This window comes from Crassostrea angulata, chromosome 10 (assembly GCF_025612915.1).
Source record: "Crassostrea angulata isolate pt1a10 chromosome 10, ASM2561291v2, whole genome shotgun sequence".
Taxonomy (NCBI): Eukaryota; Metazoa; Mollusca; class Bivalvia; order Ostreida; family Ostreidae; genus Magallana; species Magallana angulata.
Window position 1 is genome coordinate 10,878,608 of NC_069120.1, and position 27,583 is coordinate 10,906,190.

The following is a 27,583-nucleotide window of genomic DNA, read 5'->3' on the forward strand; positions in this document are numbered from 1 at the left end:
AAATGCTTATTGATTTTCTATAGAAAATATTCAAAAATAATTATTATTTTCGTTTTGTTTTGCTTTGTATTTTGCAAACATTTGTTTTGTTGCAATTGTTGTTGTTGTTTTGTTTTGGTTTTGTTTTTAAACATTGTAGAAAAAATGGAAATGTTCCAATAAGACATAATCCGCTGACAGTTACTAAAAAGTATATACTCATTTAAACTGTATACAAGCTTATCTTTTAAAAAGATTGGTGAGCTAGCGCTGTAGCCATCATAAAACACAGAAGCAGATTTATAAAACATTGGTTTGTATTTCTGAATCGATTAATTATATAGGAAGGCATAGTGGATACTGGTGTACTTTAATTGTACTGGAGTGGGGTCTCAATTTAAAACTGTGAATCTAGAGGCATGACATAGCTCATTGACTGTGCCTTAATCATTATGTATCGATTGTAATTTCAATTTCAAATTAAGTGAAAATTTTCAAGAACCATTGGTACTGTTTTGTAGCAATCGTATCTTCTCGGGCCTTTCCGTCAAGCTCGGAAAACTTATCCGAAGTTGTTTCCGAGCTTGAAGAAATAGCTATTTATTATAATATTGAAAATAACTTTGCATAATAAGACATAAGCTACTGTTTCTTTTTGACATGTACAATAAAACACAAAACTTCATGTGAAAATGATAAAACGAAATTCAAATGGTACAGTTTATCTACAGTAGTACAGTATTCCCAGAATCCCCTATTATGGAGTCGAGCATGCGTATTCCAGTGAAAAAGACTAACGTAGTTGCTAGCGCTCTCGAGCGCTAGCAAATAAATATTAAAAATTTTGGTCCTTTCTGACAAAACCGTACAAACAAGTGCTGTAGTACCCCCCCCCCCCCCATTTTTTGGCAAGTAATTTTTCATCAAGTGTTTTGACATATTTATGGTTTCCCTCGGCTTTTGACAAATATGAGATATATATTTGTAGTGAAGCCACCGAACCATACTTGTACAATACTTAAAATCAAATATAAGTCATCTTAAATGATCATTGACGTGCTCAAAACTATAATCGGAAGTTTATCACGCTGTGTAAAAAAAGAACCGGACATGAAAGCCACTGGGTCTACCTTAATAATGAAGTATGGATTTTCCGGGTTAAGGTCAAGTTTACACTGCGTATTGCGTTCATTTGTGTACTACGATTTATGTGAGAGTCAACATACCGGTTTTAAGATATGAAAAAATGTAAATATACATATCAAAGTTTGCTATATAAGATTTAAAAAAAAAATAATAGACTGACTCTACGGCGTAGAGTGTGTATCTATTTTTGTAGGTTGGTAAAGTCTTATTCAAGTATCTTGTGCATGCTGTTTATCAACTTTTGTGGCGTCGTGCGCTTCGGCTTGCACATTGCAAAAAATATATATCAAAAATAATCTTAATGTTGTGTTTGAAATTTCATAGCATCATAAACCACCTAACTGACCTAAGAAACCTTTTCATTTATATTATTAAGTTTTAATTACTCTACAACGATTAAAAGATCAATATAATTATAAATTACTGAAGAAAGACTATTCTGGATTTCGGTAACAATTTATTGGCTTTGGTACATGAAACTCTATTCACAACTTTTTGTTTTAAATATACAAATTAAATTAAAACGTTCATTTACAAACATCAAGTCCTCTAAAACATTCAGTTTAAAAAGTCAAGTTTTAAATTACAATGAGTATGTAAATTAAAATAACACAAAACATAAAAAAATACTAACACAAAAATGGAGTCTGAAGGCAGGACGTAACTTGTTTGGCAAATCAAGCAGCACGTTTTGTACTGCGAACACTGGCTTTATTAAGCTACTACAGACGTAGTCTTTGAGGATTTCTAAAGAGAATAAAAATATAACGAGAAATATCACGGAATTAATCCTCTCCAAAGTGGAGGCAACGTTTTAAAAACGTTTATGGTAGCTTTCGAGATAAAATAAACGTGAATAAATGAATTATTTTAAACGTTCCCTTTAACTTTCTAATATTTTTTTTTGGGGGGGGTGTTCCCGTCCCTTTCCTGACGTTATATAGGCTAGAGAGGGGATGCCAATGAGTTAAAAATGTTTAAACAATCCATTAAGATATTGACCCGTATAGCAATATACATGTATGTATATATATACGACTTGGAAGTTGAATCACACGTTTTATTGCAGACAGATGACCGGTACAACAGATAGGAACAATCCAATCTCCTGTGACGCCAATACTTTCCTTTGTGTGTGTGTTAAATATGATTGGTCCCTCTTTTTTAATATTACATAACAAGCAAAACTACAAACTAATTAAATTCAATACAAAACATTTTTATATCCCATTGTTCAGGGGAAAAAAGGAGTAATGAATGAATAACAAAAATCCACAAATAAATAGGCAAAAACAGGAAGTATAATGAGATCACATAAAGAAATCTTGATTGTTGATCGACAATAATATACATCCATAACATTCATCACTAGGGATTTCATGTTGAAGCTGTATAAATACGGTTGTCTAAACTCTCCAGTTCTTTAAAGTGGTACATTCTCATCATCTATCGATAAAAAGTTCCGATTATCTATGAATATGAGTACAGTCCCCCATGCTTTGATTACATATATGTGTATAAGATGTTTTCCCCAAATCATTATAATATAATGATTTATTTATAATAATCTCTGATAAACCAATGAGTTCCTAGTATAAGTCTTCTCTGAATCACGCGGAATTGGATAATACCATCTGCGTTACCAGCTAAAATAAAAAAGCGGAAACAAATAAAATTTCCTGATTCAATATTCCCCCACACAATACAAAACGCTTCATTCAATGAGTTCGTTGTAATACTTATTGACTAGTACACACATTCCCTGCTACTACAAGCACACGTGTGATGGAGTGTTAAGTGACTGGGACATGAGTATTAAAAGACAAAATACTAAAACTTCAGGCCGCTTCTACCCAGGTTCTAAATGCATAGATTCCAACAGTCATGGCGCTTTCTATTGGCAAGGGCTTCATCTTGCTATTTTTCTTCATCCTGGAAATAAAAATGAACTTGTTTGAAAAAATTATTCATTTTTAACATCAAATATTCAAACAATGCAGATGCTAGCAAGTTGTCATAGAGAATTAGTAGGATTGACAAGTCGATAAAATTTTGATTTAATAAGGGTTTCTCTAACTTAATAATTATATAATGTGTAGTGTATGGGTGTGGTGTTTATAACGTGTATTTACCTGATCTTCCGAGTCCCCATACACCGCCGGCTCTTTTCTGGAGAGTTTTAAGCTTAATGTGTCACCCAGCTTGTCGGTCATTTCCAACACCTAAAAAAATGCCCGCATTATGACACTTCAACTATATAGACATTAGATTATATTATTTTCTTGAGAGTTTCTTGAATTTGTTTGCCCGATTTATTATATAGGACTTAGTTTCAAAAGTGATATAGATGAAGACTTGGTATGGACCTTATCCAACATCTCCTTGGTGTGGGAGGCAGACAGACAGAACCGTATTCGGCTTTTCTCCAGGGGTACGGCGGGGAACGCCGCTACGGTCACACCAATACCATGCTCCAAACAGTAGCGGGAAAAGTACCTGTACAAATACGTCATTTTCTCTATGTAAATAGTGTCATGCTTACATAAAAAGACCAAGGATCGCAAATCGAATCCTCCAATTATCAAACACCCTGTTATTTACAAAATCTATACTGTGTGTTCACTGTTCCTAGTACTCACACGACTTTGGCTGGTGAGAAGGTTACCATGGGAACTACTGGCGAATCTTTATTTCCGTACACTATAAAGCCCATTTCTTGCAGCCGCCTTCGGAAATATCTTGTGTTCCATTTCAGCTGATTAATTCTCTTTATGCCTAAACAAAATAAAAATATCTGTTTTAACCTTCCGACATTAAGACACGTTTGATCTGACATTATCAATAAGAACTGATAAAGGTTGATGCAGAAATTGATTCCTTGGATGTATCTTTAGATGAAGTGATATACTGATAGGTTTGTAGACATTAACGATGCCCGCCCGTAAGCAGGTAAAATAGAGGACCAGGGCCCCAGAAAATTTGGTCTATTTTTGGTCTATTAATACGTTGCGGGGAAGGGGTGAAATTGGTATTTGATTGATACACAAGTGGGCATGAAACTACAAACGAAAATTTCGGCCGTACTTTCGAGTAGCCTATCATAAATCCCGATGACAAAAATCATTAGCCACAAGTACATTACGAGTCAATATGTTCAAGTCAGCATTTACATGAAAACAAGCTTTCTTTCCCATAAAGTAAGAAAATTTGGCAGAAGATGAACTAACAGAAGTGGAGTAAAACAAACATCTCTTTTTCTAAACCGAATACAATAACGAAATGCAAATGGATTTTTATATTTATTCGATGTGTAGCTGAAAGAGGAATGGGAAAGATAAGTTAAAACCCGAATCCATTCTCTTATCTCCGACGTTGATTTCCGGTATCCGGTATGGAACCCCCTCCCCCCAATTTCTAAGTACAAACAATATGATACCGTCTCTGCTGTTGTCCCGGCCCAGAATGATGTTCATTGAAGAGATGACCTGCTGAACAATGCTAGGCGCCATGGTGCTGGAATAAATGGCGGAATGCGATCGCAGACGAAGATGGTTGATCAGTCTCTGAAATGAAAAATAAACAGAGTTTACAATCTTGTCCCTGTAAAAATCTCTTATTGACCTCTTCGAAGAATAGAATCATTTTATTGGATGAACTCTATCATTATCCTTCAATTCTAACCCTTTATTTTATATCTCCTACACCGAGCTGAATAAAATTCTAAACATACATATAAATGTAGAAGTATACACATCACAAAAACCTTGTCCGAGCGTTCATCAAGTTAATTTACAATGATTTCTATGTAAAGTACATATTCTGTTAGTTTTTTTAAAAATAAGAATATACACTGTAAACATTGATTTTTATTAACTTTTTGTCCAGAATTTATCTTATAAAAATTGTAACATGATAATTCATTCTATTTTCAAGACGGTCCTACAACTCAAAATATTATGTCTCATGTAACAGAAAACTTAACTTCATTTAAACACAGGTCTACGACAGTGGCTCATTGATTTATTCGACTGAACTTTCTTGTAAAGCTTAGTTCTAAGCTACTTTATAACGTCTTCGATTGTTGGCTATTGTTTTGTACAGTCAGCAACAAAAGTCACTGATTAATTCTGGAATTGAAGAGCTGTCGTCCTGAATCAGCTTATCACGCCAGAGGAGATTTACAGAAGCTAAATATGGCATTGGCTTACTGAGTTTCCTAGTAGGAGTATCCTCTGTCGTGTCTTATATCAACCAAAACTACTGAGTAATCATTTTATACTAACAATGTTCTATCCGCATCTGTTTTTTAATCGATGTTCTCTCACCCGCAGACAATACAGTGGATCTAAAAGCCATTACGTAGATAAAATCCATTTTTGGTGTATAGGCAAACAATGATAGCTTGTAGTTAAAATGCTTGGCCTCCACCTTTTTTCGTCTTGCGGAAAACAGTATTTGGATGATTGAACATTAGAAAAGAAGAGATACATGTTTATCAAATGTTCTCAAAATACGCTCATTGAATGAAAATCCACTTTGCAATCAATACCTTAGATCCACCAATGTAGCCCCCTACAGCACCAAAACTCTTGGTAAAGGTCCCCATCATGATGTCGATATCCTTGGGGTCCATGCCAAAATAGTCGACCACGCCCTTCCCGTGGGGCCCGATAGCACCAATACTGTGGGCCTCGTCCAGGTACACATAGGCCTTGTACTTCTTCTTCAGTCGAACCACATCCGGTAACTTCACTATAGAGCCTTCCATGCTAGATAGAAGAAATAGGTGCATCTCTGTAAAAGTTCGTAGTATTGTCTTACAAGACAATCGTATACATTTTGAATAAAATAATTCATGTTGAATTTATATCAGTTGAAATCATAAAATGTACATGCAACTACCTGTAAATCCCCTCCACCACAATAAGAATCTTCTTCCACTTTCTGTGAGTTCGGGGCTGTTTATCTATGATCGCCTCCTTTAATTTCTCTTCAAGGTCTTCCATACCTAAATTTCAATATAAATAACCGACCTCTCTTAAAACTGAACAGTGATCCACCCCTCCTCCACTCCCATTGATTTGGCTAAAGTTCTTAAAAAGTTTGTTTTAAAAAACTCTAAAATTTTATTTTCTTGTACTAGACAAACAACATCAGAATGTGAAATGATTGCTTTGATTTTGACTTACAGTTGTGTTTGAAGGTCTTGATCTGAGCCCCGGACAGTCTACAGCCCAGGATCAAAGAGGCGTGGTTCAACTCGTCACTCAAGATCAGACAACCCTAGACAGAAGGTACTAACTACGTGATAATGTTTCATACAGTCGTTTAAAGCAGCAAAGATCAATCACTTATTTAATGACGATCTGTGATAATGACGATCTGTCGGTAAAAACCCACTTATTTGTTGTTATACATTCATACTTTATTCAATGTTTTCTGATATTCTTGTCAGTTTACAATATATGAATTCTCGGTTTACACACTGTGGAGAGGAATTGTGACACTCAACTGACCTCAACACAAAAGAAGAATCATATTTTAATTCATTAGACATCAAATATGGCATAGCATAAACCGAAATAATATAGATTGACTTTGGTGACGTACGTCAATTTATATGATTGGTCTCAAGATTAATCAAAACTCGAATTGTCAAGAAGCAAACACGATTTTACTCTGTTCGCCCGCACCAAAAAAAAACTAATTATAAAGAAGAATCGTTGCTTTGCATTCTATCATGATTCATCAAGATGAAGAGAGTCTACAGCTGGGCCAGTCTGCAATATAGCGGTTGTTGGCTGCAGTTATTTAATTGCGTGATGTGTGAAGGCCTTCCCCATCGCATTGTTGGAGACGGCAAAATTACTATTTCGCAGTCACAAAGCCAATTTCTTCCAGCTCAGAAGAGTTTAAAAAATATTGTGTAACACATTTTTTGATATAAAATATCAATTGATCTCCGAATCTACTAATGTCCAAATAAAATACTTGTGAGAAAACTTTGTTACGATCTTTTTAGATAAGAAAATCGATATTTGTGCATTACGTTACAATATCCAGATCGCAGCTTTGGCAATCCAGCTGTAATCATTTTTTGTGTTCATTAAATTCAATGAATGCAAAACTCCTAGCTTCTATAAAGTAAAAATCTCACAAACTCAGCATTCTAAGTGATGGAGATTTTTTTTTCTTCAATAAATGCACCGCATTAGTGCAAATCAATTTGGGTAATGGTATAGAAATATTCCAACGATTGCCGTGGAGCCGTCATTTTATTTGTTACTGGGCAGCTCATTTCAGATGTCGAATCATCAAATGCAGTGCCAGAAGAAATAGCTATTAGCAGAATATACGAAGACAACCTAAATGCAAGATGCAGCTGCACACACACGTAAAAACCAGCAGACGGATAAAATGTCATTAGAATACCTTAGTTCACAGCGAACTTTCCTTTCTTTTACGCAAACTTGATTTGAACATATTTTATTGTGTAAGTAACACAAAAGGATCGGAAACAAGTTCTTGCAACTTACAAGTTCCTCTCCTAATGATAATACATACAATATATACAATTGTCATAGTACATGTAATATTACATGTTACTTATAGTTATTGACTTTATAATAATTAAATTCATAGACATACATTTACAAAGTAATTGCAAATATATAGAAGATAACGTTAATGTACAGTATAGAAAGCAAAAGCAAAAAGGAATTTAATTATTAAATCTTCCAGACTCATTAATAAACTTTTGAACTGCTGAAAAAATAAAGCAGTTTGTATTGTAAGACAAATTGCAAACTTCTAAGCCTTTTTAAAATTCAAAGTTTTGGGATTCATTGTTATTTTGTGCTATTAACTTGATTGAAATATATTTGCTTGCAAAATAACAGAGAACTAATGAATGAATGATATATATCATGAACACGTGTGACCGATGTGCAATTAACAATGTGCAATTTACAAGTACCTTTTCCACAAGAGCTGGCAGGTTCATAGAGTTGGTAGCAAACCCCATAGGAACCGTAATTGCTGCTTCCACGCCTAAATAGTCAGCTACAAGATCGTCTAACTCCTTGTGAATTTGAAGATAACCTACGGGAAAAAATCAGTATCATTTCAAAACTTCACATTAGTTTAAATTTTTTCGCCCTATAAGAATTCAGCAACATGCATTTGCATGAACCGAAAATGCTCATCTAAAGGTTGCGTGATGACGTTATTGATGAACGGTCCAATGCTAGCTTGATCGTGTTTTTCATTTTCCTTTTATCATCAGATTAATTTTTCCTCTTTGTGTACATTAAATGCATTGGTTATTTTAGGATGGATGTTCTGTCCATCCCCCTATTGATAATTGCATTGTTTATATCAAAGACAAAGAATGGCATGGTACCTAATTCCTGACGGCTCGCACAGATAGCATTCCCCAGTTCGTTGACAGATTTTTCTACCGCTTCTGCACACGGTCCTTTGTTTTGGGAAAATCCGAGATAATTGTACGATCCAAAGTTGATGACTCGAGTGGACGTTCCTGTATACCTAAAAGCCATTACATACATTCGTTAAATTAATTGTCCATGGAGTCTTAGATCAATGGGGTTAAAAATTCTGTGTATGGACTAGAGAAACTGCGCGTTTAACACAAATCAAACTTTAACGATGAATAAAAATTCGCAACTGGTAGTTATGATAAACATGAATTTATAATTCATGATATTTTTGATTTTATATTTTGGATTAATTCTAATATTCAATGAGGATTTTCCTCATGTATGAGAAAATTTTATTTTATTTTAGTTTAATAATATCTACTATTTCGCACAATTTCCTTTAAGTATTTTTTTTGGAAATTCTCTTTGTTAGCTAATTCATTCGCACATCTTTTGTAAACTTAGGATGACATTCCCAGCTGTTAGATACTAAGAAAAACATTCTTATTTCGGTATCTTTGGAGGTAAATTCCTTTGCGCTTTTGGCTTGACACTTCGAAATTCCACATAGATAAACCTATTTATTTCATTTCGGCCTCATATAAAAACTTATTTACTTTGTTTCGACTTCGAGTTAATCCTGTCTTTGTTACAGGCCTTCTCCGCGGAAATACGAGTAATTGTTAAAACACCTTCTTTGGCTTAGCTAATAGTGTCAAGCATCAAAGAAATTTTGCCGAAATTGGGCGTAAACCTTTTTTAAAACAAGTTACCTGATTGGTCAAAACTAAAGTCCGTAGATTGACCGCAATGGTAAGTGACTTTTACAAAGTCACTTTCCATCTTACGGCAATCAAATAAAGACAGTTTTATTTTAATTTACGGATTTTATTTTGATTCAATCAGGTAAGCTTGAAATTACTGTTTTATTCTTTTTATTATTTAAGCTGAATTTTATTTAAGGTTTTTATAACTTATTTTTAAATTAAGGATATTTTTGAAATAGTTTTTAATACCTTAATCCAATTAATTAGATAGTTTTTAAATTTCTTTCATGACTTCAATGTTAAATTGTTATTCGCTAAAAATTGCCCGCCTTAATTAAATAACTTTGTAATCTTTTTAATCTACACTTTAAATTACGCTTATTGCGTATTAATTTCTACTTTAAAATTTAATCCCTTAAAGATTTAACTTTTCGTCTATTTAAACTTTACCGCGCCTTACTAGATAGAACTCTTCTGCGCGAGGAGATAAATAAGTTAGAGTAAACAAAAACGAAAATAAAAACTTTTTCCGCTAAATTTACAAAACAAGTTTAAGTCATTATTTTATCATATTTTTCGATATTTTATTATTAATCAACTATGTTCAGACTTACGAATCATGTTTTAGGTAAGCGCTTTGCTCTATATTGTTTTGATTTCTGTTTATGTCTATTGTTTATCTGTTTTAATTGTGTTTCGGAACTTTTGTTATCTCTTTGATTTTACAACATGCTTTTATAATTTGTGTATTTCATTCATTTTCTTTATAACACTTTCCATCTTACGGCAATCAAATAAAGACAGTTTTATTTTAATTTACGGATTTTATTTTGATTCAATCAGGTGCTGTGGAAGCAAGTTTCTTGCAATTAGACACAGGTTGATCCTTGAGCTAATTTCCCCAAACAATTAGTCACGACGGTGAAAACCAGTGTGTGACAAGTGGTGGACAGAATCAATTCAATCCTACGTACCTCTCGCTAGCCAGAATTGTGTATTGTGATGCCAGAGGACAGTGCCAACAAATATTTAACATACCATTACAATTTAAGAGACCGCCAAATGCAATGTGGTGACTCAACTTCTCAGACCGCTACCCAAACAATTACAACAACAACTCCAACGCAAACATCTACCACAACAGCAAGATCACCAACAACAGCAGTGAATACATTAAGTGTCAATTCCTCATCAACAACAACAACAGCAGCAAGTTCAATAACAACAACAGCCAATACATCAAGTGTGAATTCCTCAACAACAACAACAACAACAGCAAGTTCATCAACAACAACAGCCAGTATACCAACAGCAACAATAACAAGTGACAGCTCTCCAACAACCATTATGCAGAGAGATAATGGTGTTCAACTAGCTAAATTCACAGGAAAAAGTGGAAAAGTTAGTGCCACACAATGGTGGACCCTCTTCATTCAGTGGTGTTCCCTTCACTCATTCACAGAGCAAAAAATCCTGGGACGCATCGTCTTCCATTTAGCCGACATGGCGCAGCAGTGGTATTTATCACTTCCTGAAACATCTCGGAGTACTCTCCAAAGTTTAAAATCAGCGTTCTTTTCCCGATTTGGAAAACAATCTTCCTTCAACCTTGATGTCCTAGATATTAAGCAACAAATTGACGAAACCTGCGAAGAGTACATCACCAGAATTCAACAGATGGCATGTGATGATGAAATACCAAGCCTGATGTTAATTAGTCTCATCGCCAAAGGATTTCAACCGGATATTTCTGAAAAGGTGTTAGATAAAGATCCCCAAACATTTGAGGACCTATTTAAATTTGCAAAAAGGGCAGAATCAACTGTGAAAATTCGTAAAAATGACAGCCTAATTGCATCCATTGAAGGCATGGAAGATCGCCTGATGACGAAACTTTCAAAACAACTGGAAACGACTGTTATGGCTTTAGACCGCCGAGACCAATATGCTCCTGCAGAAGTGCATGACCGTTATACTTCATCTGATCAACAGAACAATTCCCATACCAACGTGCACACCAGAAACCATGGAAGACCCCGAGGACATGATTTCCGTTCCCAGAGACATTTTAAAAGTGAAAGCAGAGACAGACCGCAATTCTCCAACAATGCCTCTCAATACGGACCTCGCAACCAAGGAAACCGCTTTCCTAGGCCCACTCCTCCATCCAGACAGCATGGTTACCGTCCAGCCCAGAATCAACGTCATCCTAGTCCCAGTAAGTGCCCAAATTGTTTTATGGACAATTGTGATCAGATTAATTGTATTGCTTTTGGCAAACATTGTTTTTATTGTCATGGGGTCAATCATTTTCAAATTGCATGTTTTTCTAACCCTGCTAGTCCATTATATAGAAAGCTAACAAGTTTTGATTCTAACCAATAGGGATTCAAGCCTATCCATTGTATGGGTAGGCGCCTCGAAAAATGTCAAAATCAAAGTGCAAAATCAGCTGATTTAAATTTAGCTACAAATATGATAAAGAATACTGTTGATATTTCTATCAATAAGAAAAGAACAAATGCTCTTGTTGACACTGGTGCGTCAATTACTGTAGTTAGTGCTCTATTTTTGAACAAAACATCTTATGCAAATGCTGTGCTTATGAAACCAGATTTTTATTTTGTAAACGGAGTTGGTGGTAGGTTGAATGTTATGGGTAAACTTGACCTCCCCTTATCATTTCAAGGTGCTACATTCAATTTCCCTGTGCATGTTGTTGAAAAGTTGCCCCATTCTTTGATAATTGGTCTTGATTTCATGAAAAAACACAAGGTGACCATAAACTTAGCAAACAACACAATGTCCTTTCTCAATGATGCTGCTAATGTTTTCATGCTAAAGTCAAACAGTGGCATAGCAAGAGTTGCAAAATCAACAATTTTACCACCTCATTCAGAGACAATTTTGTGTGTTAAAATTTCAAATAGAAAGTCTGGAGAAACAGTTTTGTTAGAACCATTAGATAATGAATTGCACAATACACATCTTTTGGGTTCAAAATGCTTAATCAAACTCAACAATAGTCAGTCATGTCTTAAAGTGCTAAATCCAACCAACCAGAAAATTCGTTTGGGTAAAGGTAAAATAGTAGCTACGGTTTCAAATTTTGACCAAGATGAATGCATGGTTTACAATCTTGATACACAACCAACAACAAATGAAACTGCATCCATTCACATGGTTCATACAGACACAAACAAACAAACAACTGCCAATACACAAACAAACAAACCATCTGACATCTCATTTGACCTCACTAACTCGGACCTGAATACACATCAAAGGGAGATCATGACAAAATTGTTACACAAACATAAAGACATCTTTGCAACAGGAACACATGATCTTGGGAAATGCAATACATACATGCACAAGATTGAAACAGATCCTAATGCAAAACCTGTCAAAATGCCTTTTTACCGAACAACACCTGCACATCACGCAGAAATCAATAGACAAGTTGAAGATTGGTTGAAAAATGACATCATTAAGGAATCAAATAGTGATTGGCATTCTCCTTGTTTATTAGTAAAGAAATCTTCTGGTGAATTCAGACTTGTAACTGACTTTCGAAAATTAAACAAAATAACCAAACCAATGTCATTTCCTCTGCCAAGGTTAGAATGTGTCTTTGATACCATTGGCCAAAGTAAAGCTCAGTTCTTCACAAGTCTTGACCTACACAGTGCCTTCTTACAAATAGCTATGCACCCTGACTCTCAACATAAGTCTGCTTTTATTACTCAGAATGGCATTTATGAGTACAAACGTATGCCTTATGGTTTGATGAATGCTCCTGTTTCTTTCCAGATGGTCATGACTCAAGTTCTTAGAGGGTTAACTTGGCGTCAATGTTTAATTTATCTTGACGACATTTTAGTCTTTTCTGAAACATTTGATGACCATCTCACTCATCTTGAACAAATCTTTTCGCGGTTACGCCAGGCAAACTTAAAGTTGAAACCAAGTAAATGTGACTTTGCTGCCAAAGAGATTAAATATCTTGGTCATATAATATCTAAACATGGCATTAGAACAGACCCCAAGAAAACTCAAGCTGTCGGTACTTTTCCGGTGCCTAAAACTCAAAAAGATGTGAGATCATTTCTTGGTATGTGTAATTACTACCGCAAATTTGTTAAGGACTATGCTAAGCTCTCTTCTCCTCTAAACAATCTCTTAAGAAAGGATACCAAGTTTCATTGGACAGAAGAATGTCAGTCATCTTTTGAAACTCTCAAACAGTCTTTAATCTCTTCTCCAATTTTAGCCTATCCAGATCTTAGCAAAAGTTTCATTCTCACATGTGATGCCTCATCTTCAGCTATTGGATTTCTGCTTGGTCAGTTAGACAGTTCTGGTAAAGAACATGTGATTGCTTTTGGAGGTAGAAGTCTCTCTCCTTGCGAAAGAAAATGGTCTACTTCTGAACAAGAAATGCTTGCAATCTTAGAAGGAATACGTGCGTATAGAATCTATCTTTCTGATAAAAAGTTTACCATCTATACCGATCACAAAGCTTTGAAGTATGTCATGGATCAGAAACGATCTACAGGTCGTTTAGCACGTTGGGCTATGGAAATACAAGGATACCAATTTGAAATTATTCACAAACCTGGTAAATCCAACCAAGTAGCTGATGCCTTGAGCAGACGACAATACGAAGACGAAATGCATGACCCCACAATTGCTTCAATCATAGCAAATCAGTCCGATAGTACTGACAATCAAAACGACTCTTCTCTATCTACTCCTGAACCCGATTCTATTGAACCTGTTTCTGTTGAGTCTACTCTAGTTGAATCAAATCCAGAACCCACTCAGGTTACACTTTTCTATCACAAGGATGATCCAAATGAAGGGTATCTTTGCTCTAGAACCAGAAATAGAAGTCAGTTTTCAAAATCCTGATCTTTCTAATCTATCCAACCTTTCAAAATTGCAGCGCGAGTGCCCAGACTTTAAAGATATCTTTGCTTATTTAGAAAATGGAAATTTACCAGATGATGAAAAATCACAAACCAAGGTCATTCAAACTTCTAAATACTTTGATCTTTGTAACGGTGTACTTTATCATTGGTTTCAAAGAAGAGTAAAGTCAAATCTACCAGTAGATGACAAATGGATCCAACAAATAGCCTTGCCTAGAGTCCTTAGATTAGATGCACTCAATGCATATCATGATAGCAGTGCTGGAGGTGCTCATCTAGGAATTGAGAAAGTCATGGCCGCCATGAAAACAAAATATCATTGGCCTCGGATGCACCAGGAAATATATGACTACATCCATTCCTGTGACACTTGTCAGCGCATCAAACGAGATACCCATGCAAGAAGTCCTCCCCTTACTTCATTACCAATAGTTGGACGCTTTGAAAGATGGCATATGGATTTTCTCAAACTTCACAAAACTTCAAAAGGTTATCAGTATGTCCTACTCATTGTAGATTCTTTTACCAAATGGGTTGAAGCGTTTCCTATGAAAACACAAGAGAGCACTGAAGTTGCTGACTGTCTTTTTCAAAACGTTTTCACACGCTTTGGCTGCCCAAAATATCTTGTTTCTGACAGAGGAAAATCTTTCATGAACTCTCTTGTTTCTTGCCTCTGTGATATATTTGAGATCAAACACTATCTCACATCTAGTTACCACCCGCAGACCAATAGCCAAGTTGAAAGAACCAACAGCACTCTCATTCAATGTCTCCGAGCCTACACAGACAAACATCAGGAAAACTGGCCAAAGAAACTTCCAGGAATCCTCATGGCATTGAGAAACTCTCCATCAACTCAATCGACAAGCTTTTCTCCATTTTTCATGACTTTCGGTATGGAGATGAACTTGCCTTATGATGTGAATGCCATTCCTAAAGACAAAAAGCTAGGAAACAATGCTCAACAACACATGAATGAAATCATTGAGAACATCAACCTCGCGAAAGATATTGCTAAACAAAACATTGAAAAGCAACAGGAAAAATCCAAAGAAAGATTTGACCAGAAAACCAAAGTCCCAGATTTCAAACTTTTTGATAAGGTTCTTATAAAATCTCACAAAGTCCAAGTTGGATTATCCCCAAAACTTGTTGAAAAGTACCATGGTCCATACTATATCTCGGAAATTGGTCCCAACTTCACCTACAAGATCAGAGATTGCAAAGATCGCAAAGAAGTAAAATCATTCATGAATGCTGTACAATTGAAACACTACAATGACCCAGAAGTTGACAGACAACACTTACCGGTAAATGAAAACACTTGTACTGGCACCCAAAATGACAAACAACCACAGAATGATGTACAAGATGAAAACTTACAACAAATTCAAGATGACGAAAACCAAACTCAATCATCAACAGATGAGGAAACAGAAGATGAAGCTGACCATTTCCCGTTTGATATCAAAAGACTTGTGAAGTACAGACACAAAGACCAACATTTCTGCATAGAATGGACTGATGGGACCAAATCTTGGGAACCTCAAGAAAATGTGCGCCCAGATTTAGTTCAACAATACTTTGAAAAATATACAAAGAAAGGCCGCCTCAGGAAGAAGTAGTGATTATGACTTTGTTTAGTGGATTTGAGTTTGATAAAAAGTGTTTATAGTTTTGTGATTACTGGTCATTGTTTACATTAGATTTTATTGGTTATAAAGTTATTGATAGTATAGTGGCACTTTAAAAGGCTCCTTCAGAGAAAGCGTCATGTATCAGTCAGATAGTTGAATTGGTTACTATCGCTTCCATGGAATTGATTCAAAATCTATGATTCATTTAGAAAAGGAATAATTATGGTCTATAATAGTCATTTTGACAAGTTTAATTCTTGTTAGTTCTTAGTGCTATATATGTGTCTGATCAACACATCTCTTTCGACTATTTCCTTAATTTATTCTTCTTTATGTCCTTGTAGGTTTTGGTCAATGGCGTTGGTATCCTTTCTTCATCTGCACTCTGGTTTGCCTCTTCCATCCATCCAATGCCCTATCGACACCAGCAAAACATGTAATTACCGAGATAGACAATGCCATCCATCGTCTTAATTATGGTACTATTTTTAAATCAATGGGGAACCTTCATATTTCTAGTGAATATTGGTTGCAGACCTACCACATATCTCTCCCAAATCAAATTACCAAACCAAAAGGTTTCATTGTAAACAAACAATCATTTTGGCCTTCTGTTAATGATATTGTTGATTTTGTTGCCCTTGGAATAGCCATTCTTTCTTTAGTAGGGTTAATTTTTATGTTTTTCAAAGTTAGGAAATTGCTTTTAATTGTTTCAATACTAACACAGGTTAAACAAGCTAAATCTGAATCAGAAATACCTTCTTTTGTTTACAAACCATTTCAACCTGCTACCTCCTCTCCAACAGAGTTTGAATACTTGTTACAAAATTTTTCATGGAATCATGCATCAGTTTTGTTATCTTCAATTGTTATTTCAATTTTGTTTTTCTTCACTGTATTTCTTTGGTATTCAAAAAGAAAACTGAAATGCACCCAGATTATTTTAGAACTTACAACTGGTGGTGAATGTATACTAGTTCCTGTTTTGACGTTACCATTGTGTCCTTCATTTTGGCAAATCAACCCACCTTCTCAAATTAATCATATTTCTGTCAAGTTTTCATTGTTTTCATCCAAAATGTTTATTAACTGGTCAGATTTTACTGTGACAAATATTAAAGGTACTCGAGCAATTACTGTTAAATCAAAGATTAACCTTGATTTTTGTACTGCATACAAAGCAAAGAGAATAACTGAACAACCCTTTGATATCCATATTTTGCTTTCACATCATGGTTTATATCAACCACTGCCTCATTTTGGCACATTTATTGTCAATGCAATGAATCTTAAAGAACACTCCCCTTGATTTTTATACATTGTTGTATATCTCACTTGATTCATTTCTTTTTGTCAAGATTCATACAACACATGTCTGATAGATGGGTTAATGTGCATTAGTTGAAATACGAATTGATTTTACACCCGTTTAAATTGGCATAATTGAATATGTCTAATGATTATGATTTTTTTTTTATGATTGACTCTTTGGTACCAGTAATTAATATGCGCATTGTAAATATGTTTTCATAGATTTAGTTTTAACTCCTTTTTGTAATTTTGTTTTACAACATGCAATTTGATTGTGTTCATTTTATTCATACATTGTGTATATATATATCACATATTTTTTTGTACATGTACTAGCTTACATGTATTATTACCTTTTCCATTTCAATTGCCTTTGTTTACTTTTAAACCATATGTATAATTTTTGTGTTTTTTACATGTATACAGTGTACATGTACTTGTACATACAACATTTGCTGATTTGTTCTTTTTATGGTACATGTAATGTGTTCAACACCTTGCATTTTTCATTTGGGTACGTGTGTATCTTATGTTTCTTTTTCAGTCCCTTTTGTATAAAATAAACAATATTTTTTTTTTCTTTTGAAAATTTTTCATTGTTAAAAAAAAAAAAAAAAAAAAAAAAAAAAAAAAAAAAAATTTGTGTATCATTGCTTTGGAGGACCAAAGCTTATTTTGGCAAGGGGGGAAAACTGTTATAGTTAAGTTTAAATTGATAAATTTTAAACTTTTAATGTAACAGTTATGATAAACATGAATTTATAATTCATGATATTTTTGATTTTATATTTTGGATTAATTCTAATATTCAATGAGGATTTTCCTCATGTATGAGAAAATTTTATTTTATTTTAGTTTAATAATATCTACTATTTCGCACAATTTCCTTTAAGTATTTTTTTTGGAAATTCTCTTTGTTAGCTAATTCATTCGCACATCTTTTGTAAACTTAGGATGACATTCCCAGCTGTTAGATACTAAGAAAAACATTCTTATTTCGGTATCTTTGGAGGTAAATTCCTTTGCGCTTTTGGCTTGACACTTCGAAATTCCACATAGATAAACCTATTTATTTCATTTCGGCCTCATATAAAAACTTATTTACTTTGTTTCGACTTCGAGTTAATCCTGTCTTTGTTACAGGCCTTCTCCGCGGAAATACGAGTAATTGTTAAAACACCTTCTTTGGCTTAGCTAATAGTGTCAAGCATCAAAGAAATTTTGCCGAAATTGGGCGTAAACCTTTTTTAAAACAAGTTACCTGATTGGTCAAAACTAAAGTCCGTAGATTGACCGCAATGGTAAGTGACTTTTACAAAGTCACTTTCCATCTTACGGCAATCAAATAAAGACAGTTTTATTTTAATTTACGGATTTTATTTTGATTCAATCAGGTAAGCTTGAAATTACTGTTTTATTCTTTTTATTATTTAAGCTGAATTTTATTTAAGGTTTTTATAACTTATTTTTAAATTAAGGATATTTTTGAAATAGTTTTTAATACCTTAATCCAATTAATTAGATAGTTTTTAAATTTCTTTCATGACTTCAATGTTAAATTGTTATTCGCTAAAAATTGCCCGCCTTAATTAAATAACTTTGTAATCTTTTTAATCTACACTTTAAATTACGCTTATTGCGTATTAATTTCTACTTTAAAATTTAATCCCTTAAAGATTTAACTTTTCGTCTATTTAAACTTTACCGCGCCTTACTAGATAGAACTCTTCTGCGCGAGGAGATAAATAAGTTAGAGTAAACAAAAACGAAAATAAAAACTTTTTCCGCTAAATTTACAAAACAAGTTTAAGTCATTATTTTATCATATTTTTCGATATTTTATTATTAATCAACTATGTTCAGACTTACGAATCATGTTTTAGGTAAGCGCTTTGCTCTATATTGTTTTGATTTCTGTTTATGTCTATTGTTTATCTGTTTTAATTGTGTTTCGGAACTTTTGTTATCTCTTTGATTTTACAACATGCTTTTATAATTTGTGTATTTCATTCATTTTCTTTATAACACTTTCCATCTTACGGCAATCAAATAAAGACAGTTTTATTTTAATTTACGGATTTTATTTTGATTCAATCAGGTGCTGTGGAAGCAAGTTTCTTGCAATTAGACACAGGTTGATCCTTGAGCTAATTTCCCCAAACAATTAGTCACGACGGTGAAAACCAGTGTGTGACAAATATACATATTGTATATTATATTTCAATATTCAAACAGTGTGGTACCGGAAGGTCCAGTAGTGGTCGTCTGTGACGCGGTCCATGACGTCCATTTCCGCCCCCGGAACACTGTTGATGGCCCGGTACAGCGTGTCCTTGCCTCGCCTGAAGATATACCAGTGGTAGAAACTCTCCCATGTCTGGTACAGGGTAACAAAACCCTACAAACAAAGCCACAACCCAGTTACTCTACCTTGTTCAATCAAAGTACACGATACTTTTTCATTGGGCATTACATTTATAGCTCTTTTACGTTTCTAAATACTTTTTAATATCGGAGATACTAGTATATATGAAAAGTTAATTAATGCATTGCAATGTAATTTCTGGCATAAGGCTTTGTACGACGAGTGACCTACAATTTGGGAGATTAACTTGTGAACGAAATCTCAGCAAAAACAGGGGCATCCAGGTGAACATTCACATGCAGGCGTTTAGTTAAATTTTGCAAATTCATACATTTTTTGTACAAAATCTATTTTGAACATGTTTTAAATTTACAGAATAGGGATAATTAAATTCATGGACATGTCCCTGAGAGTTCAGACATGCAGGCATTGCTAGTCTAATTGAGAGCTATACGGGCCCCGCAGCCTAAATAAAAGTGCAGTGAGTCTTCGGAGACTGTGTTTAACATGTACTTTGTATATTAAAGGAACTTTGTCCCCTAATAAGTCCCCATAAAAAACATTAAATCTTGGGCTGTGCATATTTGGATAAGAATTTTAGCACATGTTCGGAGACACAGCTTACATGTACGTTAAAATCGATCAAGTGCAAGCAAGGAACACTTCATATATTTACCAAGCACAGAAATAAAGAGTAATGCAGTACTTGATTGATTTGCTTATTATTCACTGTATTCAGAAAATAAATTTAATCGATTCAATAATTTTTCTTATTAATGTGATGTTTCCCTTAGACAAGTTCTAGATAGATGTATCGTTGCCTATACAGTACATCAATGTTCGATTGGTACATGTACATGCTCTTAAATTAAGGTACACTTCATCTTCGCTAGCTAAGGGTGACTATCCATGGCGTTTCTCAATTCACCGAATAAATAAACACCGTAGATTGTCACCTTTGGAAAGCAAAGATGGTACACTCCGTCAGTCACCAAAGAAATTGATCTTGAATGCAGGCATGTGAGTTAAACTGCATTTAAAATATATACATTTCTTAAACTGAAATTATATAAATTTAAATAATTCAAGTAATGTATCTTGTGTCATAAGATCTTTGCACATCTAAATTAATTTCAGGCTTTAATTGTGAGGTTATGTACTCTACAGTTTGTAAAAATGTCGGAATCTTCTGTCAAGTTTAAAAAAAAGTCACCTGCTTAAACCGCGATGCAAATAACCTTTAATTTGTACCTAACTGTCAATTGTATTGAACAGCTTTCTGTCGTGTATATCGAAAATTAAGAAATGACAAGTGTCTCATTTCATACCAGATTACAACTAGTTCAATAACAATATCACAGAGAGAGAGAGAGAGAGAGAGAGAGAGAGAGAGAGAGAGAGAGAGAGAATATATATATTACCGGAATGTTTGGTTCAGATATGTTTTTGACTCTTCCTATTCCTAGTTTCTTCAAAAATTCTCGCATATGTCCAACAAGTATGAGTATTAGAAAACTAATATATGTCAGTATAGACGTCCATATAGGGGGATCCTCAAACGATTCATAAAATCTGGACTCCCATTTTTTGTCATGTTGAATGTCCATCTCTGATTTTTTCTGCATTGAACGTCCATATGGCGTTTCTGAACATGATCTGCGATGTCCATTAATGCGCTGTTTGTTCGTCACTGACAGTTTCGTTTTCAATCTATCATTCTCCTGATGGAGTCCATTTCCATGTGTTAGAACAGGAATCCGTGTAGTCTGTTCTGTCACGGAGCCGGAGAAGGGAGCCTCCGACAGAATGTCCGTCATTCTCTTTGACGTCACACTTTCTAGCGCCTGTACGGTTTGGGAGGCAGGGAACTCCTCCTTAACGTGCGTATTGTAGATTTCCCTGATGGTCATCCTTCCGCGGATCCTTGATGTGTCTAAAACCAGAAGACAATTTAGATGACGATCTGCGTCTGAAGTTTCCCATGCAAACCTCTATTATAAAGGAAGTTGTAATTATGTGGTACTTTGCATGATAGTCAGAAAAAGAGGGAATGATTCTTTCAACATGCTAAAGTTAACTGAAGTAAATCAGGACAAAATCTAAATCTTATCGATTTTACGCGCACCTCGCATAGTGTCTGTCCCGGCGGTGGAACTCAGGCTGCTGCCGAGACAGCTCTAATATGTAAAAAATGTACAACTCCATGACGTTGGTAGCTAGTTGCAAGAAATGCTTGCTCTCGTAAAGTAAAGGCAAATCACTTGAAGAATGTCTACTTGGTATCGTGTTGAAACAATGGTTTCTCGCGAATTCTTTTCATGAACAAGTTTAATGCGCATTTTGTTCTGACTACTCTAAGTACATACTCAAGTTGTCATAGCACCACATGGTCTACACAACCTTGTGTTTATAGAGGGGGAGAAAACCTTTAAAATCTATGTATTTACACAATTTTATCAAAAAGATACGGATATTTTTTATTGAATCTACATGTTAATTAAAACAATTCAGTTTGATAAAATGCACCTCACTACCCCGAGACTTATACTTATTAAAATTGCATTTTTCTTGGGCATATTTGATTTTTATTCAACATAATATATCATAATCAAGTAATTTTATACTGATTTAAAAAACTATGTCAAGGTGTAGTCTTATTCAGTACTTTAAATTTTAGGCTTTTGAGAAAATTTCTCGTATTAATCATAATGGCCGTTCAGCATATAAATTCATATGTTCACAAATCAACAGTGCTCAGGCAAGTACAGATATGTCTCCAAAAAAGGAATCAGTGCTATTCAATAACTTTGCTGAATAAACATATGTTTAATTAATTCTTCCTACAAGCAATAAAACAAGTGTAACACGTTATCTCTATCAATTTTAACGTTAATTGATCATTTGCATATTAAAACAGTGGCTCGTGACCATGATCAAAGGTTTGTCAATATCTGAGGTCAATAATTCTTTAAATGTTTGTGATAACAAAACGCGTATATATATAATACCGAGCGCAGCGAGAGGCGGGCGAAGCCCGCCTCGCGAAGCGAGGATTAATGGTAACACGTATATATAAGAAAATCAGTGAAAAATGAAAGTTGAATCAGGGGTACTAAGGCCAAAAAAAATTTCTTCCAGCCCTGGGCGCCGCCATCTTGGCAGCCATTTTGTTTTTAAAAAGTTAGCTCGATCATTGATTGATCAGTACTTATCGATGTTTGTTGCCCCTAAACTCGATTTAATAAGTTCCAGTGTTTCAATAGAAGGTAATTCGAATTAAAAGAAATTAAAATGGAAACCAGATAATTTTCAATAGTGCATCAATCAAGAAACACGACATGTTCTATGTATGTCTTATCAAATTATCAGATGGAAAATAAAAACATTAAGGTCAAGGAACTGATCTTTTAGATACCGAATAAAGTATTTAATTTTATTTCAGCGGCATTCATATGAATTAATTTGATAAACAATAAAAGAAGAAATAAAAAATAGTTCGGAATAACGTTACTCTCTTCGGCTGTTTCCGAAGACAAAACTTGAACGTTTTACGTATGAAATATGACGTCACAATGTAGACTGAGCACGCGACGTTTAGTTAAACTTTGGCTAATGATTTGAGTGCGCAACCAGGCGGATCCTACTGTGTGCGTTTCAAATAAATTTTATTCTACAAAAATCAAACTGCACTGTGTTAAATCTGCGCTCGGTCCAACGGTCACACCGTTTACATATTAAATGTTTAACCATGATCAATATAAATGAAGAAAGGCTAAATAACGTCTCTTGTTCTAACGTTACTGGAGCAACGGAAAGGCCCGATGACCTACGAAAATATTTGATGTGTGCAATTCATTGATTTAAAACCATAAGCTTACTAACATCATAATACTAAAATTCAGTCTATGATATATTGATGATAAGATGAATTTAATTAACAGTGACAAACCTTTTTTGATTCAAACATTTTATCATTGTTGTGCTCTTGATGACGTATGTTATGTCGTCAGAAACTTTGAGCCCGATCATTATATAAATCTCAATAACTGCGAAATTTTCTAATAATTCTTAAAAGTCAAGTAGCCTTATTTCAGCCTCCAATTGAATCCCCATAGAGTAGCATCTTTATAGCAAAGTCTCTTTGAAATTGGTCTTTTAAGAATTTAATGAATGGGCATAATGACAGAGAAGATTACTGAAGCCCGTATATAATATTAACAGAACGTGAAGCTGGCAAATCAATCATAAACACCGCCGTGCATTTTCGTTTTCAAACGAAAATACCCTGTGTGGACCCTCTTGGGTTAGAAACTGTCAGATCAGGCGATTGTCTGAGTCACTGCGTTCAAAATGAAATTCAGACGAAAGAGTTCTTTTATTAGTTCTAAAATAGTTTCTTCAGGTCTTCTCGTTTCAATACCGAATTAAGCTGTTTGGGTTCTTATTTTCTTCTTTTCTGAGGTTTTTTCTGTTATATAAATCTTTTTTTTAAAACTAGTTATGTAATAAATACACCACAGGCTAAATTGCATGCTGTACTATGCACTAAACTAACACGTATACAAAAAATAAACTTACTGTAAAACTATTCTAGCTGACGAAAGTATATTCCATGTGCAACGTACGGCTAATGGTGACACTATTAATGAAATGTTTTATTTTTTCAATTAGAGGTCATGCTGGGTCTACACGCATATTTTACAGACGGCTTCCCCGACATGCCTCTATCACATGCTACAGACGCACTGATGCACGTTATGGCGCGATCGTTACTTATCTTCCATATCACTCATTAGCTAGATCTTGGCCACGGGTTAGTAATTGGTGTGTAAATGGAATAGGATTTAAATGACTTTGAACCCCCCGGGCTCGGTTTCATTTTCACCTTGTATGACATCCGACTTTGATGCAAGGTACACAGGCTTCTGCGAAAATTCGTCGATGTTCATATTTGCTTTGTCTAGAGGGGAATTCCTAAATGACTCGGGAGAATTTTAAAAGATTTTATCTAGTGACCTACATGTGCTTACAAACTAAAGAAGGATTTTCTTCATGGTTTGGATCGTAATCAGGCACGTAGCATCGTTTTTGAAAGGGGGGGGGCAGAGTCATCCAAAAAATCTTGACAAGCAAAAAAAAAGGAAATTAGGACTTTCCCCAAATCTTCAAAATCCTAATCCGTGGAGGGGGGGGGGGCGTGGTATATAACTTCAATTTCAATCTTCATTTCTTTATTTTCATATTAATTTTTTACATCCTCCAAAAAAGTGGGGGGGGGGGGGCAACTCCCTGATAATTCAATTTTTTATATGTAAATTTTAAAAAATTAGTTGGTGCGAAAAAAAGGGGGGGGCAGGCCCCCCTACCCCCCCCCCCCCTGATGCTACGTGCCTGTCGTTTACTATATACATCAACATGTTAAAATATATACCGGCTTTATGTGTACTCCATGGTTAGGTCCATCTAATTTCAAGAGGTATATAAGATTTATTCAAAACTGAATCATGACCAACCAGTTGAAGCAACAATTAAGGATTGTATTATTCACTTGAGGCTCTTAATTTAACTAGAAGGGAGTTTTATAGTGCTTCGGTTGACAATTCAGTTATAGTGCTGAATGGTATCGCATAAGTAGACTATTCTGTATAGTAGATAATCTTACAATTGATCCTAGTAAACCCGTTTTATAACAGTCATAACGGTATAGAGCCAGTAACAATGATGAATGAAACCCTCGACTAGACATCAGGCTGTTTCGATACATATCCGTCTTCTGTACGGAAATTTGTGACCTGTTGAAATATGTCATCCTTGTACTTATGTCATGTTGTAAATTTTGTATTTACACCCACCCAGTAAATTCAAAATTTACAACATGACACATATATGTATTTGTTATTCAAATGGAAACCACTTTCTCTCTCTCTTTCTCTCTCTCTCTCTCTCTCTCTCTCTCTCTCTCAATTTAGACGCTTCGACCACCTCTATACATGTTTCCCATTCCACTATAACTTCAAATGTAAGGGGACAATTGAATGCATGGTTCATTAAAACGTTGTGTCAGTGTTAAATAAGAGTAAGCGCTAACTAATGGGTGTTAAAGGATAAGGTAATTAATTCTCGGAGATTAATTGATTTTTAAGTGTAATCCTCATGCAACATCAGACTCTCTGCTCGCACTCTTTGGCAAAATTTAAAATAAATCAACGAGTTACATTCTCGATTCGCGAAGTCTGCATTCATTTTCATATCATTATGAGGTTGAACAGCATGCTTACGTAGCCCTGTCTGCATGCAGCACACTCTCCGACGGATTAACTGAGATTGTCCTTCCTCATCGATTATCGCATAGGTTTGCATATTACGCTACCACAGGGTCTCTATTACATTTACTAAAGCAAATTCAAATCAAAAACAATTTAAAAAGAATCAAAAAAATAGCTAGGAGGGGGGGGGGGGGGGGTATCGTATAGCCATAAAATATCTTCTGACAGTCAAATAGTACACGAAATTGAATAATAACTGACCTCGTCAAAAAGCTTTCGAATATATATCCCTATACTAAGTGAATCCAGTGGTCAAATCACATCGCAGTCGTGTAGTGCATGTCTAACCCTGCCTGCGCCGATGAGTTGTGTTGCGGACTCGTCCTTCCTCTAGCCCTATTGATTTCACTGTAGACCGCGCCGATTGGAGGGAACCATTAACAATCACATGTAACAAGATATAGACTGCGATTTTGACAAATAAATAATCTCAAAACTAGACTCCCTAATGAGCACAAAATACAGCCATCGATTATCTATAAAGGCATGCTTTTCTCCCACTGGGCATTATTGATGAAATACGCGTGATCTATTCGGGGTTTCAATGATTTTTCTCTTGTTGACCCTTGAACCTATAGACAGATGCTATGCTTCAGTTTGCGTTAGTGCCTACAGAACAGAAGAGAAACAGCTTATCAAAATAATTCATCGGAACTTGGGATTTAAGAAAACAATTGCGATATTCGTCTTATTTCGGCATTCGTTGTCCTGCTTGCTGGACTGACTTACACAATTCATTATTCCATTCCTGTACTTAGTGTTTAAAGTCTTCGAAAGAACAATGAGATTTATGCAACATTTGTTTGAGATTTATGCAATATTTGTTTTCCCTTTTTTCTTTCCGCACACATGCCTTTGTGTTACGTTAGTAAGATCAGCTGATTCTGAAAATAGGGCACGGAAGGGGTACATTTAATATCATGCCACTTCGTACGTCACGCGGTAGTGTTATGTCCACACATAGGATTGCACGTGATAACAGGTAGTCACAATTGACATTTCGGCGCGATAATTGAGGATAATTGGGATATCGGATCCGTAGGTCTTCCATAAGTAATTCGAATGTACATTTCAGACAAAGCACTTAAAAGTTCATGGCAAAAACACTGCTAGCAGTGATACCATATGACGAGACAAAACCTATATATACCTATGCTATAGTATACAACACTACCTGTAACTTACAGAACTTGTGGTTTGCATTAAGCAAATGGATGGATTCGTGCAAGTATATATGTTAATGTACGATTGTATGCTCACTGGATGTTTGGTCTTAATTGGAAAATCCTCCAGACATATACTGACCATGCTTTGTACAATTATAACATTTTGCTGACAATTTTCCTTCATTTTCGGGGTTTGTTTTAGGTCACCTGAGTCATTTACAATTTTACGTTATTAAATTCTTGAAAACTACATGGCCATTTGGTACCAATTTTGTCGTGAAGCATCGTTAAGATAAAAGAAATGTAAATTGTGAAATTTATGACCCTACCACCCATGGCCGGGGGCTCATGGGTGAGACAAAATATACCAAAAAAGCCACATTTTCAAAAATCTGCTTTTCTACTCCCACAGGTGGGTAAAAAAAAAACTAAATGCATGGCTATGATGTACAAGTCCTCCACCGAAATTATGAAATTCATTTCCCCTGGATCAGGGTTCAGACCCTT

At 35.0% G+C, this 27,583-nt stretch overlaps 2 protein-coding genes across 3 annotated transcripts; one reads left to right on the forward strand and one right to left on the reverse strand.

Annotated features, from left to right (window-relative positions):
* Window positions 1-2,422: 2,422 nt before the first annotated feature.
* LOC128165029 (serine palmitoyltransferase 2-like) lies at window positions 2,423-26,646 on the reverse strand. Of its 2 annotated transcripts, none has more exons than XM_052829219.1 (13): window positions 26,112-26,646; window positions 21,006-21,517; window positions 19,463-19,617; window positions 8,528-8,673; window positions 8,102-8,226; window positions 6,315-6,408; window positions 6,028-6,133; window positions 5,675-5,894; window positions 4,562-4,688; window positions 3,765-3,900; window positions 3,492-3,621; window positions 3,258-3,347; window positions 2,423-3,057 (listed from the first exon to the last, which is right to left on the reverse strand). In XM_052829219.1, the coding sequence occupies exons 2-13, from the start codon at window positions 21,492-21,494 to the stop codon at window positions 3,043-3,045; spliced, it is 1,833 nt and encodes a 610-aa protein (XP_052685179.1). In that variant the 5' UTR covers window positions 21,495-21,517; window positions 26,112-26,646; the 3' UTR covers window positions 2,423-3,042. The 2 variants fall into 2 exon arrangements, with proteins under 2 accessions (XP_052685179.1, XP_052685180.1); XM_052829220.1 differs by lacking the exon at window positions 26,112-26,646 and adding an exon at window positions 24,163-24,321.
* LOC128165028 (uncharacterized) lies at window positions 9,088-17,806 on the forward strand. Its single transcript, XM_052829218.1, has 2 exons — window positions 9,088-11,549; window positions 16,250-17,806. The coding sequence occupies exons 1-2, from the start codon at window positions 10,334-10,336 to the stop codon at window positions 17,215-17,217; spliced, it is 2,184 nt and encodes a 727-aa protein (XP_052685178.1). The 5' UTR covers window positions 9,088-10,333; the 3' UTR covers window positions 17,218-17,806.
* Window positions 26,647-27,583: the final 937 nt, after the last annotated feature.